Source organism: Sarcophilus harrisii, chromosome 1 (genome assembly GCF_902635505.1).
Source record: "Sarcophilus harrisii chromosome 1, mSarHar1.11, whole genome shotgun sequence".
NCBI lineage: Eukaryota > Metazoa > Chordata > Mammalia > Dasyuromorphia > Dasyuridae > Sarcophilus > Sarcophilus harrisii.
In genome coordinates, this window is record NC_045426.1 from 271,242,044 (window position 1) to 271,263,193 (window position 21,150).

A 21,150-nucleotide genomic window follows, 5' to 3' on the forward strand; every position below is an offset into this window, starting at 1 on the left:
CTAATTAGCAAATTCAGCATCTGAATTAGCAGAATCCATGAATATTGGGAGTGCAGCAAATTACCAGCAGAAGATAATTTTGAAGATCACCAGAAAAGGTCTGTTTCTGTCAGGCAGAGGAAGGTGGCGAGGGGGAGGCAGGCAGAGAACAGACAGCAGTGATGCTGTGCAGATCCCAGGCAAGGAACAATCTCTGCAGGGTAGTACAGATTCCAGTTGCAGAGAATCTATGGGGAGGAATCTACAGCAACGTTGGCTACTCTGCCCTGGTTGCAAGCCAATAGTTACAAGACATCCAACACAAACACAAAAGGTAAATAGTGAATCCCGAAGGACTGGAGTCTCATGGGACCTGGCCACATCCATCCAGCACTGGGAGTGAGTTAGCATGATGGCAGTGAGTGGCAGCCCTGGCCACTTTGCTGTTGTCTGTAGAAGAAGCTTGGAAAACCTCCCTTGCCCTAAAAGCAGATCCCAATTTTTTTTTTTTAATGAGTAAAAAAGTAAAGAGACTCTAACCATAGATAGTTTTTATGGTGAAAGAGAAGAACAGATTTCAAACCCTGAGGAGATTAAACGCAGAATGTCTCCAGATGAAGCCCCAACAGGTGGTATAACCTGGTCCCCACACAAGACTCTCCTAGAAGAAATTAAAAAGGATCTAAAAAGAGGACTAGAAGAAAAATGGGGAAAGAAAATGAAAACTCTGCAAAAGGGTTTGGAAAAGGTATATAACTCATTGAAAGATAGATTTGACAAAATGGGAAAGAAAACAATTCCATGAAAAACAGGAATTTGTGAAATGGAAAAGGAATTAACTCCTTAAAAAACAGAATTTGTGAAATGGAAAAAAAATTCCATAGAACAAAACAACTCATTAAAAAACTCAATTGGACAAATACAAAAAGAAGTTAAAAAGTAAATGAAGAAAATAATTCACAGAACTGAACAAATGGAAATGAATGACTCAATGAGATATCAAGAATCAGACAAGCAAAAACAAAAAATTGAAAAAATTGAAAAATGTAAAAATACCTATTTGGGAAAATATCTGACTTGGAAAATAGATCTAGGAGAGACAATCTAAGGATTACCGAAAATCATGATTAAAAAAAGAGCCTAGAAACTATTTTTTCAGGAAATCATCAAAGAGAACTGCCCTGATGTCATAGAATCAGAAGGTAAAATAGCTATTAAAAAATTTATCGAACACCTCCTGAAAGAGACCCCAAAATTAAAACTCTAAGGAATGTTGTTGTTAAATCAGAACTATCCGACCAAGGAAAAAATATTACAAGCAGCCAGAAAAAAACAATTCAAATACCAAGAAGTCACAATAAGGATTACCCGGGATCTACCAGCTTCCACCTTTAAGGATTCAAAGGGCCTGGAATATGATATTCCAAAAGGCAAAGGATATTGGAATGCAGCCAAAAATAAATTACTTTGCTAAACTAAATATTTTCTTCCAGGGAAGAAGATGATTATTCAACGAAGCAGGTGAATTCCATTGATTTCTGATGAAAAGACCCGAGCTAAACAAAAAATTTAACCTCTAAATATAGGACTCAAGAAAAGCAGGAAAAAGGTAAAAAGAACTCTTAAGAACTGTATTTCTGTTATGGGTATACATAATGAGCGCATGTATAATTTTATTTTACTGTTATAATATAAAAAAGGAACTGGAGGTGGAAAGGGGATTTTACCAGAAAAAGGGAAAAGTGGAGGTAAAAAAGAGGGAAATTACATCTCAGGAAGAGGCAAAGAAAACCTATTATATTTGAGGGGAAAAAAAGGAGGGGGATAAACATTGTGTGAATCTTGCTGTCATCAGATCTGGCTCAAAGAGAAACTTCTCTCAGCACATTGAAAAGTGGGAGGAGAAAGATGAAAAGGGAAGGAATAGGCTAAATAGAAGGGGAAACAAATAGTAGGGAAGAGGTATAAAGAAAGGGAAAAGGAAAGAGAAAACTATAATCTGGGGATAATAAGATGGCAAGAAATACAAAATTAGTAGTTTTAACCATAAATGTGAATGAGGTAAACTCTCCCATAAAGCAGAAGCAGATAGCAGACTGGATTAAAAGCCAGAATCCTACAATATGTGGTTTACAAGAAATACATTTAAAGCAGAGGAATACATACAGAATAAAAGTAAAAGGCTGGAGCAAAATCTACTATGCTTCAGGCTAAGTAAAAAAAAAAAAAAAAAGGCAGTAGTAGCCATCCTGATTTCAGATCAAGCAAAAGCAATTTTATTTACTAATTGATTAAAAGAGATAAGGAAGGAAACTATATTTTGCTAAAGGGTACCCTAGATAATGAAGCAATATTAATACTAAATATATATGTACCAAGTGGTATAGCATCTAAATTCCTAAAGGAGAAGTTAAGAAAGCTACAAGAAGAAATAGACAGCAAAACTATAATAGTGGGAGATCTCAACCTTACACTCTCAGAACTAGACATATCAAACCACAAAATAAATAAGAAAGAAGTTAAAGAGGTAAATAGAATACTAGAAAAGTTAGGTAAGATAGATCTTTGGAGAAAACTGAATGGATACAGAAGGGAGTATACTTTCTTCTCAGCAGTTCATGGAACCGATACAAAAATTGACCATATATTAGGATATAAAGACCTCAAAATCGAATGTAGAAAGGCAGAAATAGTAAATGCATTTTTTTCAGATCATGATGCAATAAAATCTACATTCAATAAAAAGCCAGGGGAAAACAGACCAAAAAGTAATTGGAAACTAAATAAGTTCATTCTAAAGAATGAATGGGTGAAACAGCAAACCATAGACACAATTAATAATTTCATCCAAGAAAATGACAATAATGACACAACATACCAAAATTTGTGGGATGCAGTCAAAGCAGGAATAAGGAAAAATTATATCTCTAAAGGCTTATTTGCATAAAATAGAGAAAGAAAAGATCAATGAATTGGGCTTGCAACTAAAAAAGATAGAAAAAGAGCAAATTAAAACCCCGCAATCAAATACCAAATTTGAAATTCTAAAAATAAAAGGAGAGATTAATAAAACTGAAAGTAAAAAAAAAAACTAATTAATAAATAAAAGTAAGAGTTGGTTTTATGAAAAAACCAACAAAATAAATAAACCTTTGGTTAATTTGATTAGAAAAAGGAAAGAGGAAAATCAAATTGTTAGTCTCAAAAATGAAAAGAGAGAACTTTCCACCAATGAAAAGAAAATTAGAGCAATAATTAAGAGTTACTTTGCCTAACTTTATGCCAATAAATTTGATAACCTAAGTGAAATGGAGGAATACCTACAAAAACAGATAGATTGCCCAGATTAAGAGAGGAGGAAATAAATTGCTTGAATAGTCCAATTTTAGAAAAAGAAATAGAACAAGTTTTTATTAATCAACTCCCTAAGAAAAAATCCCCAGGACCAAATGGATTTACATGTGAATTCTACCAAACATTTAAAAAGCAATTCCAATACTATATAAACTATATGAAAAATTAGGGAATGAAGGACTCCTTTTATAACACAGATATGGTACTGATACCTAAACCAAGTAGGATGAAAAGAGAGAAAGAAAATTATAGACCAATCTCCCTAATGAATATTGATGCAAAAATCTTAAATAAAATATTAGTAAAGAGATTACAGATAATCATCCCCCAGACAATATACCACAAGCAAGTAAGATTTATACAGGAAGGCAGGGCTTGTTCAATATTAAGAAAACTATTAACATAATTGACTATATCAATAACCAAATTAACAAAAACCATACAATTATTTCAATAGATGCAGAAAAGCATTTGATAAGATCCAACATCCATTCCTATTAAAAACACTTGAAAGTATAGGAATAAATGGACTTTTCCTTAAAATAGTCAGTAGCATCTATTTAAAACCATCAGTAAGCATCATATGTAATGGATATAAACTAGAACCATTCCCAATAAGATCAGGAGTGAAACAAGGTTGCCCACTATCACCATTATTATTCAATATTGTATTAGAAATGCTAGCTTTGGCAATAAGAGATGAAAAAGAGATTAAAGAAATTAAGAGTAGGTAATGAGGAAACCAAATTATCACTATTTGCAGATGATATGATGGTATACTTAGAGAACCCCAGAGAATCAACTAAAAAGCTATTAGAAATAATCCACAATTTTAACAAACCTTCAGGATACAAAATAAATCCACATAGATCATCAGCATTTTTATACATCACTAACAAAATCCAACAGCAAGAGATACAAAGAGAAATTTCATTTAAAATAACTGTTGATAATATAAAATATTCCAGAATTTATCTGCCAAGGGCAAGTCAGGAACTATATAAGCAAAACTACAAAACACTTTCCACACAAATAAAGTCAGATCTAAGCAAGTGAAAAAATATCAAGTGCTCTTGGATAGGTCGAGCGAATATAATAAAGATGACAATACTACCTAACCTTATCTACTATTTAGTACTATACCAATCAAAGTCCCAAGAAACCATTTTACTAACCTAGAAAAAATAACAAAATTCATCTGGAAAAACAAAAGGTCAAGAATTTCAGAGGAACTAATGAAAAAAAAAATCAAAGGTAAACTAGCTTAACTAACAACCGCATACCAAGATAAGGTCAAAATGGGTTCATGATCTAGACATAAAGAATGTTATTATAAATAAATTAGAAGAACATAGAATAGTTTACCTCTTAGACCCATAGAGGAGGAAGGAATTTGTGACCAAAGAAGAACTAGAGATCATTATTGATCACAAAATAGATAATTTTAAGTTAAAAAGTTTTTGAACAAACAAAACTAATGCAGACAAGATTAGAAGGGAAGCCACAAACTGGGAAAACATTTTTATATTCAAAGGTTCTGATAAATACCTCATTTCCAAAATATATAGAGAATTGATTCAAATTTATAAGAAATCAAGTCATTCTCCAATTGATAGTCAAAGGACATGAACAGACAATTTTCAGATGAAGAAATTGAAACTATTTCTAGTCATATGAAAAGGTGCCCCAAATCACTCTTGATCAGGGAAATGGAAATTAAGACAACTCTGAGATAGCACTACCAACCTCACGGATTGGCTAAGATGACAGGAAAAGATAATGACAAATGTTGGAGGGGATGTGGGAAAATTGGGTCATTAATACATTGCTGGTGGAAATGTGAACTTATCCAACCATTCTGGAGAACAATTTGGAACTACACTCAAAAAGTTATCAAACTGTGCATATACCTTTTGATCCAGCAGTGGATTTATAATTCCAAAGAGATCTTAAAGGAGGGTAAGGAACCCACATGTGTAAAATGTTTGTGGCAGCCCTTTTCATAGTGGCTAGAAACTGGAAATTGCATGGATATCTATCAATTGGAGAATGGCTGAATAAATGTGGTATATAAATGTTATGGAATATTATTGTTCTATAAGAAATCACCAAAAAAAATGATTTCAGAGAGGCCTGGAGAGCCTTACATGAATTGATGCTAAGTGAAATGAGCAGAACCAGGAAATCATTATACACGGCAACAACCAGACTACACGATCATCAATTCTGATGAACGTAATTTTCTTCAACAATTAAATGATTCAAACCAGTTCCAACTGTTCAGTAATGAAGCGAGCCATCTACATCCAGAGAGAAGACTATGGGAACTGAGTGTGGACCACAACATAGCATTTTCACTCTTTCTGTTATTGTTTGCATTTTTGTTTTCCTTCTCAGGTTTTTTTTTTTTTCTTTCTTTCTAGATCTGATTTTTCTTGTGCAGCAAGACAACTGTATAAATATGTATATATATATTGGATTTAACATATATTTTAACATATTTAATATGTATTAGACTACCTGCCATCTAGGGGAGGGGAAAATTTGGAACAGAAGGTTTTGCAAGGGTCAATGTTGAAAAAATTACATATGCATTATGTTTTATAAATAAAAAGCTATACTAAATAAGTAAATAAATAAAATTCTAGGATGATGCTGTCAGTTCTTCAATTCTGTTAAAGGATTAAATTAATAGATGAAATTTTAAAATAAAAATGCTCACCTTTAATTTCAAACTTGACTAGCAGATTGATCCCCAGTGTCATAGCAACATTTGAGAGCAGACAGGCAGACAACTTTTGGCTAAGATTCATCTGGTTGTATCGAGAACTAATGAACAAGTATGGGAGGTAGGTGATGAAGTAGATGCACCCTCCTGTAGCAACAGCCATATTAGCTGAAAATTTTGAGGGGGAAAACAGAAATAATTAAAAAATATATACAATTAAATGAAATCCTTTGGAAAATGACAGGTAACAAAATTTTTTCTGAGTAGGGGGCCATTTTTGTACCATTTAATCATATATGCTTTAGTGATAGTTCTGATTTTCTATGAAATCACATATACCCCTTAAAACTCCTCTCTTCCAGAAAAACTTCACATCACCTCACTTTCACCTATTTTGAATATTTATTCTGCATCCTCTTAGAATAATCTAATACTTTGTACTATTTAGCATCTTTAAAAAAAAATGTCCTCTTGAATTCCATGAATAATTATATGGTATTTTTACATACAGCACACACATCATTCAATATATCCTTGCTATGTAGTCCTTGTTCTACTCTATTATTTTTCTCGCTTGCCAAATGACTTTCAAGTTTTATTAATACTATTTCTACATCAGGATCTTGAATGGTTGACACCATTGACACCATTACCTGATACATCATGATTTGTTCAGTCATGATTATATGTTACTTCCTTTTGTTTTGCTAGTACAAAAGTTGATTTTGTTATCTATCCATTAATGGGATATATGGCTTAAATATACTCTATTTCATTAAATATCCATTTTCTCCCTGAATGGCTATAATTATAATCATATTTGGCAGATAATTATTATTCTTGGTTGTAATCCTAGCTCTTTTGCCTTTGATAATATCATATTCCAAGCCCTGCTCTCATTTAATGGAGTGCCTAAATTGTATATGATTCTGACTGTGGCACAATGTTTGTTTCTGAATGCTTGTAATAGTATCTCCAGAAGCTGGAGTCAAGGCCCTTTTTGGATCATAGCTTTCAGGTATTTCAGTAATTTCAAAATTATCTCCTTGATCTATTTTCTTGGACAGTTATTTTTTTAATGATTTGTTTCACATTTAAAATTTTATTTTACTCTTTTGTCTTTTATTGGTTCTTGATAATTCATCCAATTCTTGTTTTTAAAGAATTTTCTTCAGTGAACTTTTGTACCTCTTTTTTTCATTTGTCCATTTCTGCTTTTTAAGGAATTCTTTTCTTCAGATAATTTTTGTGCCTCTTTAGGTCAATTCTGTTTTGTGACATGTTATTTTCTTTAGTATTTTTTTTGTGTATCATTTACCAAGATGTTAATTCTTAAAATTAGAAAACATTTCCATGTGCACAGTAGAACATGAGGATTTAAAATATAAAACAGTAAATTTCCATTTCAAGAAAGCTTGTATAATAAATACTATGCATTATGTTCAAAGCTATCCACCTTTTTTTGCTTCCTCTCAGATTTTTTCTTGTTCTCTGCTGTGCTGTCTTTATTCTCTCCTCTTCCCCCATTCCTCTCCCCGCCAAAGGCTATAATTGTGGATATATTTTTACAATTACACAAACATCCCCCACCTATATATATATATATATATATATATATATATATATATATATATACATGTGTGTTTATACATATACATACATATTTATATGTATGTGTGTATATATATATATATATACATATGTATACACAAACACACACACACATAGATCTCTATAATCCCACACATTTATACACATGTATAAAAAATTTATATATAAATCTATGTATGACTGTACTACACTTGCTTATCCTATGTTTTTCTGAAGGTGCATACATGATCCTTTATAAGTCCAAGTCTTTCCATATTTTTCTAATTCACCAACTCATCATTTCTTACATCACAGCAATATTCCAAACTTGTACTGTTTATTTTAAATAGTCTAAAATAATATATGACTGACATTATGTAGTTTTCTTATTTTTCTCTTTTATAAATATTTTAGCTTTAATTTTGTCTGAAAACAATGATTACTAATCTTGTTTTTGTCTGAGATCAATGATTACTAGGTTTTCTTTCCTAAGAAATTCTATTTCCGATTATGTCTATCTTGTTTCCTATCCCTTTTGACTCCTCTGCTTTATTTCTATCTGTTGCCTTTGCTTAGCTATTACTTAACCTATATTGTCCTTCCACTCTAGTATCCTCCCTTATCCTTTCCCTTACTCTTTATCCCATTCCCAATAATCCTTGAACTTTGCCCTATTCTCATCTTATATACTTTTATGCTTTTATAACCCCATTTATATTATCCCTACCCTTTATTTCTTTATAAATTTAGAAACTTTTAGATCTATCTTTATGTAGCCATATCTAGACATCCATATCGATTTATGTATCTATGTATGTGTCTATCCATCCATTCATTCATGTATTGTTCACTCTTTAACCCACTGAAAATAGGATTCCAGAACTACCAGTCGTCTTTTTGCTTCTAGTTCCTTGTTAGTTCTTTATCTCATACCTTATTTGCGTAAAATAATACTCTTTACCTCTTCCTAGTTTTGCTATTTAGAAATCACATCATACTCAGCTTTACCCCAATCTTTCTTTTGAACTATCCAATTACTAATAATAATATTAGACATAAGATTTACATTTCATTGTATAAAAGTTTGTCCTTAATGAGTCCCAAGTAATTTAGAGTCTCATGCTTACCTTATTTTTTCTTGGATTTTATAGGTTAAATTTTCTATTAAGTTCAGTCTTCTTGCAACAAATTCCTGAAAATTCAGCAATTCATTGTTTTGTTTTGTTTTGTTTTTTTGTCAAGATTATGCTTAACTTTGCTGGGTGTGTTATTTCTTTCTTTTTTTTAAACCACAACCCCAGTTCTTTTCCTGGGCCAAAACTTGTGGTCTTTATTATAGACACAACTAGGTTTTGTGTGATTTTAATTGTGACTCTGCTATATTTAAATTGTTTTCTTGTTGCTCATAACATTTTCTCCTTGATCTGGAGGTTTGAGATTCTGACTGTGTTGTTGCTGTTGATTTTTCTCGTAAAATCTCTTTTTAGGTAATAGTGGATTTTTCAATTTTCCTTTCTCCTCTTGTTCTAATTTTTCAGAACCATTTTCTTTAATTATTTCTTGATTCTTTTTCTGATTTTATCTTTCAGGTTGTTTACTCTGTTTTCTTTTCTTAATCTGTTCTCCTGAGCAGTTATTTTTCTTATGAGATGGCTCATATTCTCTCCTATTTTTTCATTTTTTATATTTTGTTTTGTTATTTCTCAGTCTTTTGATAATTTTGATGGCTTGCCCTTTCTCAATTTTAGTTTTTAAGGAATCATTTTTTTTTAACATTCTGGTTGGTTCGTTTTTTCATAATCTTGTTTTTTTCTTGGATTCTTTTATTTTTCTTAATCTCTCTTATTTGATTTTAAAAGTCTTTTTTGAGTTCTTCTAATAAATTCTTTTTGGGCAGTATTTAACATTACTCTCAGGGTAGGAGAGGCTTTTTTGCTTCAGTATTCCTCTTTGATGAACCACCTCAGTCGTCTCTATTCCCATAGTAACTTTCACTGATGGGGTTCTTTCTCCTTTGCCCATTTAAAAAAAAATATTTTCTTGTTTCTGGCAGATGGTTAATGTATTCACTTCTTTAATGTATTCACCTCTAAGTCCTGGGCTATGGGGATGTGCTTCTAGCCTAAGGTCTTCCTTTAGTTCTCCCTTCTGACTTGGAAATCAAAACCAAGACTGGTCTTGCAAGTAAACTTCTAAAAAAAAAATCCTATATAATGTAGTTTCTTTATTCTTCCTGGCATTTTTCTTAATTTTTTCTTATTGCCTTATGTCTGCATGACTGCAACTTTAGCTTTTCTGGAACTGCTTGACATATGGTAAATTTTGTCCTACTCCTTCATTTTCATTATGTATGTGTTTTGATTTTAAGGATGCATTTTGTGGATGTATAAATGTGGCTATAAAAAAATCCATTTTACCATTTAATTTTTTTAATTGGGAGTTTAATCAGTTTATATTTATTGTTAGTTTTATGCTTTCTTTTAATTCTTTTGTATTGATTTTTTTCTATCCTTAAGTCAACCTCTGATCAGTTTAGCTGTATTATTTCTTTCCACTTTTCCTTGAGTTTTCCTTTTTTATCATCAATTTAATAAATGTGAACATCATAACCATTTCAATATACAATATACAAAGAATAACTGAAAAGAGGTTTTTGTATACATACATACATAACTGAATTTCTATTATGTAGTTTCTGGTTTTTAAAAGTGTATATACAATTTATCATAGTAGTAATAACACATCTCTGTTTTTCTTTATTCTCTTCTGAAAATTCTGTTCTGTTATATATTTTTTGCTTTTCTTCATTTGTATCACTTGACTATCCAATAACTTTTCCCAACATTGAAGTCCTCCCACATAGTAGATAGTGAAATAGTATAAGTCTTCTCTCTCATTTCCTTGTCCTTTACACCTCATTTCTTTAGTTTCCTTAAATTATTATTCTTTATTTTTCTTTTTCTTATGGTCTTTTATCTTTTCCTTTGCTACTTCAACTAAGTGAAATTCTGAATAATTTCTGTTCTCAGACCATCTTCTTGCTTTGAGTAACATTAATTTGTGGTATCCCCTTCTAAAAACTGTTAATTATTCTTTTTTCTTATTTTTTCCTTTCATGTTCATTCTGTAGTTATTAACCATTCAAGGACTACATTTTTTTTTTTTTTTTTGAAAACTAGATCTGTGTCCAGTTTTCTATATCACCTCCTGGTAAGGAATTTTCTCTACCAATGTAGAGCAGCATTATCTGTTACACATTTGCTCTTAAAGACCTGGGATACTAAAAAATTAAGGACATACTCATACTCAAGATCAACCTGTCAGAAAATGTCAGAGCTAGGATTTGACCTTGGGTCTTTTTGATTCCAAAGTCAAATATCTATGTATTTTACCCAAGCTGCCTATCACACTACAGTACTTATATGTTCCTTATTCTCTGCATCTCATAAAAAGTAGGGTTTTGGCGGGACAAAAGTTTATCTCTTTCCTCAGTCCCACTTATTTATTAACCCAGATGAAGATAATGCACATTCTTTTCTCAATCTTTTCTCCTTCAAAGTGGGCTTTTTTGGAATTTCAATTCATGAAAACAGATAGTGTAGTGTTGTGAAAGTAATTTTATTTCCTGCATTATATGACCATGTTCTATTCCATGCTTTTACATTACAACTTGCAAATCTTATAACACCATAAGCAATTTCTGATCTTATTCCAACCTGGCCACTGGCAATACCCAGATACTCATACACTCATTCTCTTGAGTAGGATCTGAGTCTGAGAAGCACAAATCTTTCAACAAAAGAGAGAAATGCACGTTCATCTTAAAGAAAACCATTACAAGATATCCATAGCTGTTTCTACTCTAACTTCATATAAATACATTTTAATGCTTAGCATTCTAATTCCTAGTATGAAACCTGTCTCCAACACCCTATTTTTACAGCAACTATTTTTACAATGTATTTTTACAACACTACTCTTCCACACCAAAATGCAGATTGAGAGACTGAAAAGATCTCCATTCTTATCCAAGCTGAATGTGTCTCCATTTTACTTTTCTTTTCTTCCCCATGCAATAAACTTTGCTCTAGGATCAAGGGTCCTCAAACTTTTTAAATAGGGGGCCAGTTCACTGTCTCTCAGACTGTTGGAGGGCCGGACTATAGTAAAAACAAAAACTTTGTTTTGTGGGCCTTTAAATAAAGAAACTTCATAACCCTGGGTGAGGAGGATAAACGTCCTCAGCTGCCGCATCTGGCCCGCAGGGCCACAGTTTGAGAACCCCTGCCGGGTTATATCCCAACTCCTGGCATCCTTGTAAAATATGTTTCTAAAGAAACACATTTTAGTTCATGGAATATTTATTCAATTATTTCTATCTTTCTTCGCCTATCTTCTTCTATCTTAGATCTGAGAGTATGAAAATCTCCCAACTATTTTTAAACAGAATAATATAAAGCATCCAATTAAATCCTTGAACTATTTAAAAACTGTCCCTCAAACAATATAAGAAAATTTTTTGGAACAAGTCTTATCTTGCTCTAGAATCATGAGATTTCGCCATTTACTGCTTTCTTGTTCATTGTACTCAATTACCTTTCTTGTGTTTAATCCCACTTGAAGTCTGCATGTTGAATAACCTGTTTACAAAGGTTGGTTTTCAGAAGAATAATTCAGATATTTTCTTTTTCTTTAAATGTCATCTTCTTTTCCATTGAAAAGTAAATTCAACTTTGAAGGATGTTATTTTAGAGTAGGTTCCTATTATCTGTACTTTTGGGGTAGCATGTTTCAATCTCTTTGATTTCTCATAGACCAGTGGTAGTCCTGGGTTATCAAACTGACTTCATTGATGCCAATCTTAGTTTCTGACAAATTTTAACAAGTGAATTTCTTAGTGATTGGAGACTTGAGTATTCTCTTTGTTAGAGTGCTCTATGGATTCAATGATTTAGTATTCTGTTCTCTGTTTTCAGTATTTCTACTGAAGTCATTTCAGTCATTTCTTGTAATGTGGTATTCAGTTTTTTAAATTCCTCACATTTTTTTCCCTATGAAAATAATGATCCTTAAATTATCTCCACCAGTCCCACCCTGAAGGGTAGTAGTCATTTTGATTTGAATAGAAATCTTATGCTTTAAAATCTTCTTTGACTTTATTTTGCCAAAATTTCCCTCAAATTTTGATTATTAAAATTAAAATCTTGCAATCTTTTTTTTTAAAGACTGTCTAGTTTTGTACAGACTTTGTATTGTGGTCCAAATTTCCTACCTTTCATTGGTCTTGATTATCTCTAGACACAATCAATCAATCCTCTTTTGAATTTACTATTCCTTTAATTTATTCCAGAGTTTCTTCCTGTTGTTCCATTATTTAGGGAATTCAATAGAATATTTTGCCTTATTTTTACAATGGAAAATTTTGGATCACCTTCCATCAGTGCATATTTTTTCATCTGCTATGTTTTTCTAGTTAGCTTACTCATTTTTCCCCTTTTAAAAGAAAAATTCTTTTCTGCCGACTTTTCTGTGTGGTAGTTTGGCTCACCCTCAGTCTTTATTTGTCAACAATCTTGCCACCCATCTCTTCCATTCTAATCAGGTAGCAATGTGTCAGGTCTACTTTATAGGCACCTTCCCCTGGCCAGACAATCAGGACTTGAAGAGTTTCAAGTTTTGCTTGTTTTGAGGAGTGCAGGTATGCAGTTGGCTTTCTGCTGAGTAGAAAACTATGAAGCATTTCTAGTACCTGAGTTTCACCTACTTTCACATAGCATTTAAATTGAGTGCCAAGTTTATTATCAATCTTATTCCAAAATGTATCTCATTCCCAATCCTTCCTTTCCATTTCTACTGTCACTATTCTAGTTAAAGCTGTCAGAAACAAGATGACTGTAATGGTCTCTTCATTAATCTCTTTTCTTCCCATTTCTCCCTCTTCCCCAAACCCCACATTCTTTTACCATAGTAAACAAGGTAAAGTTCTGATCATGTATGTGGCTTCACTGCAACTGTTGTTAAAAGAAAAAAAAAACCCCAAAACTTTCAGTAGTTCACTCTATTCAATGAGCTTCCATATCTAGTCACAAGCTACATTTCCCATTTTATTTCCATTTATCTTTTGCTACTACTTTTAATGTATCCTATATTCCAGACAAGCTCAATTATGCCATTCTCCAAACATTTTTTCACCTCTGTAATTTTCTTCCATATTTATGCCTCAAATTTGAAAAAAAAAAAAAACATTCCAATTGGTCAAGATTTCATTCATTCTTTTAGGTTAAGTTAAAATTACAAGTGTTCCAATAAATATCCAAGGATAGGAAATGGAATTGTGGGTTTCATTGATATAGAGAACTCCTCATTGAGGAAACTTCTTCTAACAGTGTAGGTCAGCACCTTCTCAGAAATCTATTTATAGTTCCAAGAGAGTTATTTAGAACACACCGAGAGCTTGAGAAATTTATCCAGAGTCCCAGAGCCAGGATATGCCAGAGACAGTACTTGAACCCAACTTTTTATGGTGCTGAGTTCTCTATTCACTATTCCATGTCACTATGCTCTGCTTTCTCTCATTCCTTCAGCTAGAAATATTCTAAATGCTTTCAATTTCCAAAGTATTTGCTATATCTTGGAGCACATCATATTCTACAATGTGTTACAATTGACTGTCAATGTCTACATTATTCCATAGTAATTAACAGGCAATGAAAAATGTTGCTCACTGTTTTCAGATGAAAACTCCACACTTGTGATGCTACCTGACAAAAACTTACTTACCTTCCTTTTGCCATCACATACTCAATCCAGTCTGAGTTGCTATTTTAAAAGATGAAGGAAATAGTAGAATTCAGAGTCAGTATATTTATTGCACAGCCTTTTTATCCCTCAACATTCTCTCTTAGGCCATTTGCCCCTGCTCTGGGGCTTCACTTTCCTCTCTTTCCTGTTTCAATACTATGGATAATCACTTCAACATTTCACTTGCTTTTCCTCTTCAGTCCCTTGCTTCCTCATCTTTTTTAGCCTAAGTTTTGTTCCATCTCAGTTATGAATCATCCATGTCCTCCACTCCTGCTCATTTGTCTCTGAATAGATGAATAAATGGAGTAGTTCATGTTAGGAAGCTAATTAGGATCATTACAAATTTATGCTATTTAATGTCAAAGGAGTGCTCAATGACGGCAATTCTTTTAATCCTTCCATTTTGATTCTCTCTCCTATTCCTCAAAAAGGTTGTTTCAAATCTTTTTCTTCAAATCTCCCATACCTCCTTCTAACTTAACACTCTCAGTTGAGGACCACAGTCATCTTTATTGAAAAATATAGAGCTCATTTGTTTTAAGTTCTGTCTTTTCTACATCTTCAAACTCCTTGACATTATTTAACATTCTTCATTTTAGACTTTCATGAAGACAGAGCTCATGGCTCTTCTTGACAAAGCAAACCCTTCTACATATACCTGTGTGTACCCATCTCCTTCCTTCCTTTTTTGCAGACAGCTAACAGAGTCACCATGATAATCACCCTCCTCTCATCTCATGCTCTAATTTTCAATTTCTCCTTATCCACTGATTCTATCCTTACTGCCCATAAACATGCCTAAGGTTCCCAAATCTTTAAAATAACTGTTTGATTCCACCATTCCTCCAAATTATGGTCCTTTTTCCTTTCAAAGACTGACTTCTAGTCTGCCTATTCTTATTGCTCCTACCTTCTCTCTTCTTTGCTTCTTAATCTTCTGCAATCTGACTTTTGATCTTATTAACTTAACCAAAACTGTTTCTTTCAAAATTGCAAAATTAGGATTGCCAAATCCTAATTTTCTTTTCTCAGTCATCATCCTTTTTGACTTCTTTCTAGCATCTACAGCTGCTGACAATCCCATCATTTAGATACTCTTTTTTCCCCTCCATGTTTCTAGAATGCTGCTCTCTCTCTTGGTACTTCTACATATCTTACTGCTTCTTCTGTGGATCACCATTCATAATCTATCCTAAAGAAAGACCCCAAGACTTTGACCTACATTCTCTTTTGTATCTCTCTCCCTAAGTGAGCCCCTCAGCTCCCAGATTTATATATTCAGTCTTAGTCTTTCTTCTAAGTTCCAGTCCTGCCTCATCAACTGCCTTTTAGCTATTTTGAAACAGATGTCTCATACTTAACATCTAAAACATTCTTCTTTATTTTTAATCCTAAAACTACTTCTTTTCCATACATTCACTGCTGTCAGCAATACCACCAATTTTCTAGTTATCCAAATTAGTTATTTTGAAGTCATCCTCTAGGCCTTATTTCCCCTCAACTCCTCATATCTAAATAGCTTCCAAATCTTACCAATTATATCTTCACAATATCTCTCACATTCCATCCTCCCCATCTCAATACTTACTCAACTAATTTGGAACTATGCCCAAAGGACTATCAAATTGTGCATACCCTTTGACCCAGCAGTGTTACTACTGGGCTTATATCCCAAAGAGAGCTTAAAGGAGGGAAAGGGACCCACATGTGCAAAAATGTTTGTGGCAGCCCTTTTTGTAGTGGCAAGAAATTGGAAAGTGAATGGGTGCCCATAATTTGGGGAATGACTGAGTAAATTGTAGTATATGAATGTTATGGAATATTATTGTTCTGTAAGAAACGACCAACAGGATGATTTCAGAGAGGCCTGGAGAGACTTACATGAACTGATGCTGAATGAAATGAGCAGCACCAGGAGATAATTTTATACATGGCAACAGCAAGATTATATGATGATTAATGCTGATGGACAAGGCTCTTTTCAACAATGAGATGATTCAAATCAGTTCCAATGACCTTGTGATGAAGAGAGCCAACTATACCCAGAGAGAGGACTGTGGGGACTGAGTATGGATCACAACATAGTATTTTCACTCTTTTTGTTGTTTTGCTTGAACTTTGTTTTCTCATTTTTTTCCTTTTTGATCTGATCTTTCTTGTGCAGCATGATAAATATGAAAATGTTTTGAAGAATTGCACATATTTTAATCTATATTAGATTACTTGCTGTCTAGGGAAGGAAGTTGGGGAATAGATAGGGAAAAAAATCTGGAACACAAGGTTTTGTAAGGATGAATGTTGAAAACTATCTTCACAAATATTTTGAAAATAAACAGCTATTATTAAAATAAAAAATACTTATACAGTTATTACCTTACTTCAAACTTTCATCATCTTTCACTCAGACTTCATCTTTTAACTAGTTTTTCTGACATGTATCTCCCCACCCCAATTCAACTTTCCTCTAGTTGCCAAAGAAATTTTTTTAAAGTGTAGCTCTGACTCTTGTAACTCCTTTACTTAATGAATTCCATAGGCTCCTTTTCTTCTCTAGGACTAAATACAAGCTCCTCTTTTTGGCATTAAAAGTCCTTCTCAATTTGGTCCCTATATATTACACCCTACCCCCAATTACTTTGTATTTACTTTGGAAATAGCTTCCATGGTTTTATACATATACACATACATGTGTACATACATATATACATATACATACCCACACACATGTATGTGAATACATGTACAATCTTTCTTTCATGTGGGCAGGGATTGTTTAATTTTTATATTTGAATTCCCAGGGTCTAGCAGATAGTAGGTGTTTAAAATAAATGCATGTTGGTTGGAATGTTCAGATTTTATTTTTCCTTAAAGGAAAACTATTTAAGATAAAGTTCTAAGAAATATATTCTGCCAAAGTAGTGACTACTTTGCAAGAATTTAATAACTTTGTGCAAAGATTATCAATGGTAAGCATTCTGTAAGAAATTATATTGCAATAGAATAAAATATCATTCTGACATACTAGGATCAACACATATCTATATCTATATATAAAATGTTGAGATACATATATCAACATTTTGAAAAGAGAAATCTTCTCCATAAAGACTAGGTCAAAAGTACTAATTAATGAAGAAATATTTTCCAAGCAGCAATTATGTGGCCAGTTCTATTTTAGACACTGGAAGGGTATTAAGTGAATACAAAAATTAATGAATATGAAGCAAAATAAAATAAGAATGGAAAAGCGTTTGAGATAGTTATGATCCCTAATCTTCTCCAACCTGGCTAGTCACTTCAAAGCAGTGAAGGCTGACAGGGAACAACCAAATAAATCCTTAATATATCTGCAAGAAAAGACTGATTATTTGACAAGGAAGAATTTTCTACTCTCACCTTTATTGAAGAATGTGCTGATCATGAAGCTGAAGAACAAGGAAGAAGTGGCAAAACACACCAGAAATACAAACATCAAGGATGGATCACTGTTGCGAAGTATTGGTTGGTTAAAAATCTACCAAAAATATTTTTAAATCATATCAGTCACATAGGTACATGTAATGACATAAAAACAAGGGAAAGATAAGAAGGAAATAGAAAACATTTAAAATTTCTGCATGATTAATGCAATGAATCCAAAACTATTCATGGCAGCTTAATCTCAAGAATCAGAAGGACCCGAATTCAAGTTCTACTTCTTGCAAACAATGAGTAGATGACTTTGGAAAAGTCACTTAACATACCCCTAGTGCCCCAGGAAACTCTCTAAGATTAAAAGGTGTAAAATAACTGTCTCTCTGCTTTCCAACACCAGTGAAGCTGCAGGTTAAACAAACAAGCAATAACTGGAGGCCAGTGGATTGTGAAGCAAATTGGACTACTCAAGTTTATAAGAAGCAGCAAAGGTGTCCTTTTAAATTTATGGTATTTCCTAGGTCACCAATCTAAAACTTTGATTAGACTGAAGATTTCTATCTCTTAACTAATTTCATTCAGAGAGTTAGAGCTGGAAGCACTCTCAGAGGCCATTTTATATAACTCTCTTATTTTACAGATAAAGAAACTGAGGGCCCAACTAATTTGTTCAAAATCACACAGGTAATAAGTGGCAGAGCTGAGATTTTAATCACCTTGTTTTCCTCTATCAACCTTTCCAATATCAAATCTTCTTCATATTTGAGAATTTCAGTGTGATAGAAGAAACCAAATACTTGCCTTAATGAAGAAAAACATTGTCATCAAACAAGCGGTAATGAGAAAAGAACAGAAGAATGTGACGAAATAGGAACCCCAGAACAGCCAGTTGCTGAGCCCCATCATTTGAAGATATTCCTAGGAGCAAGTTTGGAGGGAAGGAAGAAGGAAGCAACATAAATCAAATGGCACAGAAGCAATCATTTACCTAGCTACTAGTTTGAAAGAATAAATGGTTAAATAAATCTGTGAAGGACTTTGATGTAGTCTTTTATTCCAATTTTTATAGGTATCATTCATGATGGCTAGGGAATCTATCTGTATTATTGGTTAGTGGGAATCTCTAAATCAGGCCACAGAAATATAAGGAAGCGTTTGTAGAATATTTAAATTGGTGAATCATAGAAAGAGACTTAAAAGATAAGAATAGATTCTAGATATCAGTTAATCCAACAAGGAATTATTTTGCTAGATGACATCTAGAGACAGGGAACTAATTACTCATCAGACAACCTAAAATTCTATTAGGAAAGTTTTCCTTAATATAAACCAAAATCTGCCTTTCTGCAACTACCATTCATAGAGATTCTTCAGAAGTTTGACAGCACAATATAAAAGCACAGTAGCTCTAGAGTCAGAAGAACTGGGCTCAAATTCTGACTTTGATATTTGTTATCTTGGGTAAGTCATAACTTTTTTGGGGCTTCAGTTTATCTATAGAATTAGGGGGTTAGACTAGATGGTCTCTGAGTTTCCTTCCATTTCTACATCTATGAATTTATGATGTTTCAAAACAATATGTGTTTCAGTTCGGTATACTATAATCTATAAAGACAACAAGTACTTCTTGCTTCTAGAATAAGTGATATATTATGCAATATGATATTGTACTATTGTGTTGTGTGGACATTATAATTTCATGGTTAGGGTCACAGTAAAAAAAGGAGGTCTTTGTTTCTTCAATTTCTACAAGTGACAGGTAGAAAGGAAAGGCACAAGTATCCAATGAAAGCAATGAAAGAAATTAAGTCATACATTGGTCCTGGAGGGAGAAGTCAGAACACTCCTTGCCTTCTACTTAGTTCAGAGACTTTTCCCCTTTTGAGGTGCTCTTAATCACCAACCTATATTAAGTTAGCTGCAGTATGCTTACCCCCAGGTCTTACTTTCTTCCTTTCTCACCAAGTTCAGGACCTGGCTTATCATCCTCCTCTCTTCCCCAAACCCTGTTCTTATCCCAGAGGACTTTAATCTTCTCTTAGATCAGGAGTTAAATAAATCTCAAGGAGTCCATAGAAATTGAGTGAAAAAGATTATATTTTAATTTTAGTTAACTCTTTGTTTCCTTTGAATCATATATTTTCTTTTATGCACTTAAAAATGCCATTTTGAGAAGTAGTTATGTAGGCCATATCTATGGCTATATCCATGATATAAAAATGATTAAGAACTGAAATACTCCTTCAAATACTTTAGACTTCCCAATTCCTTAATCCCCTCAAATCTTCTGATCTACTGTTTCATTCCATCTCACCAATATATAGGGATGATTACAAACTAGATCTCATCATTATACAGAAAGCCTCTATTCCTCTTAGAATATTATTGGAAACTATGATGAGAGATCCTAAATATTGACCTGTTGTGCTGATATTTTTTCTCTAAAAAATATTGTTTATTATATGGGATGGCTCTCTCAGAGAAGAAAGGATATTTAAAAAACTATATTAATGTAAGAAGATATCAATAAAAACATATAAAAACTGATATTCCCTTATTTATCATATCCTATCATTATATTTTGTACTATGTTTTACTATTCCTCCATATTTTTTACTTTTATCTTCCAGTATTTTCTCAGGCCATTATTTCTGCTCTGACTTCACTTTCCATTTTCTCCAATGTCACCTCAATAGCTATTTCTATGCTGTGCTTCCCTCTGCTCTTAAGTATCCTATCTCTTTGTCTTATTTCTATTCTCTTGCCAAAGTCAGCTCCGGATCACTTCTATAATTTGCTTTCTTAGAGGTCTATCTCTCTCCTTGGTTCCGAGAGTTCCTGCTGCCAGTCCTTTGCCTCTTCCAGCTTCTGCCTCTAGCTCCCTCCCAGTGTCTCTGAATCTCCCTGGCTGAGGCTTCTATCTTATAAACTCCACACTGAGTACAAACCAATCATTATATTACTAGGAAACCATCATTTGTTGTGGGATTAAATCAATGCTAAACTAGATTTAAGCATTGTCTCCTCAATTCCACTTAGTACCGTGTTTCAAGTTCTGGCCCATAACATCTCCTTGTAGGAGTAAATCAATCATACTGAACCATGGTAAATTAGATAACTACTGTCTCTATCAATTCTACTAACTTAGCACCTTGTAAGAATCCTGTTTCAAGTTCAGCGTTCTGGCCCATAACAGAAAAATAGTGTGAGCACTAAGGAGAAGTTCTAACAAGAAAGATATCACAAAGTAACTTTTTAGTCCAGGCATTGAACAAGGTTCT

General features: G+C 33.0%; 1 protein-coding gene across 1 annotated transcript in view; it reads right to left on the reverse strand.

Moving 5' to 3' along the window:
* The window catches only part of LOC100920109 (ATP-binding cassette sub-family A member 3-like), a 165,941-nt gene that overhangs the window by 105,562 nt on the left and 39,229 nt on the right, over positions 1-21,150 (reverse strand). Inside the window, exons 8-10 of the mRNA XM_031942112.1 lie at positions 18,671-18,787; positions 17,852-17,969; positions 6,056-6,229 (exon numbers count right to left, since the gene is read on the reverse strand). Of these exons, the coding sequence (XP_031797972.1) occupies positions 6,056-6,229; positions 17,852-17,969; positions 18,671-18,787 (409 nt within the window). The remainder of the gene's footprint in view (positions 1-6,055; positions 6,230-17,851; positions 17,970-18,670; positions 18,788-21,150) is intronic.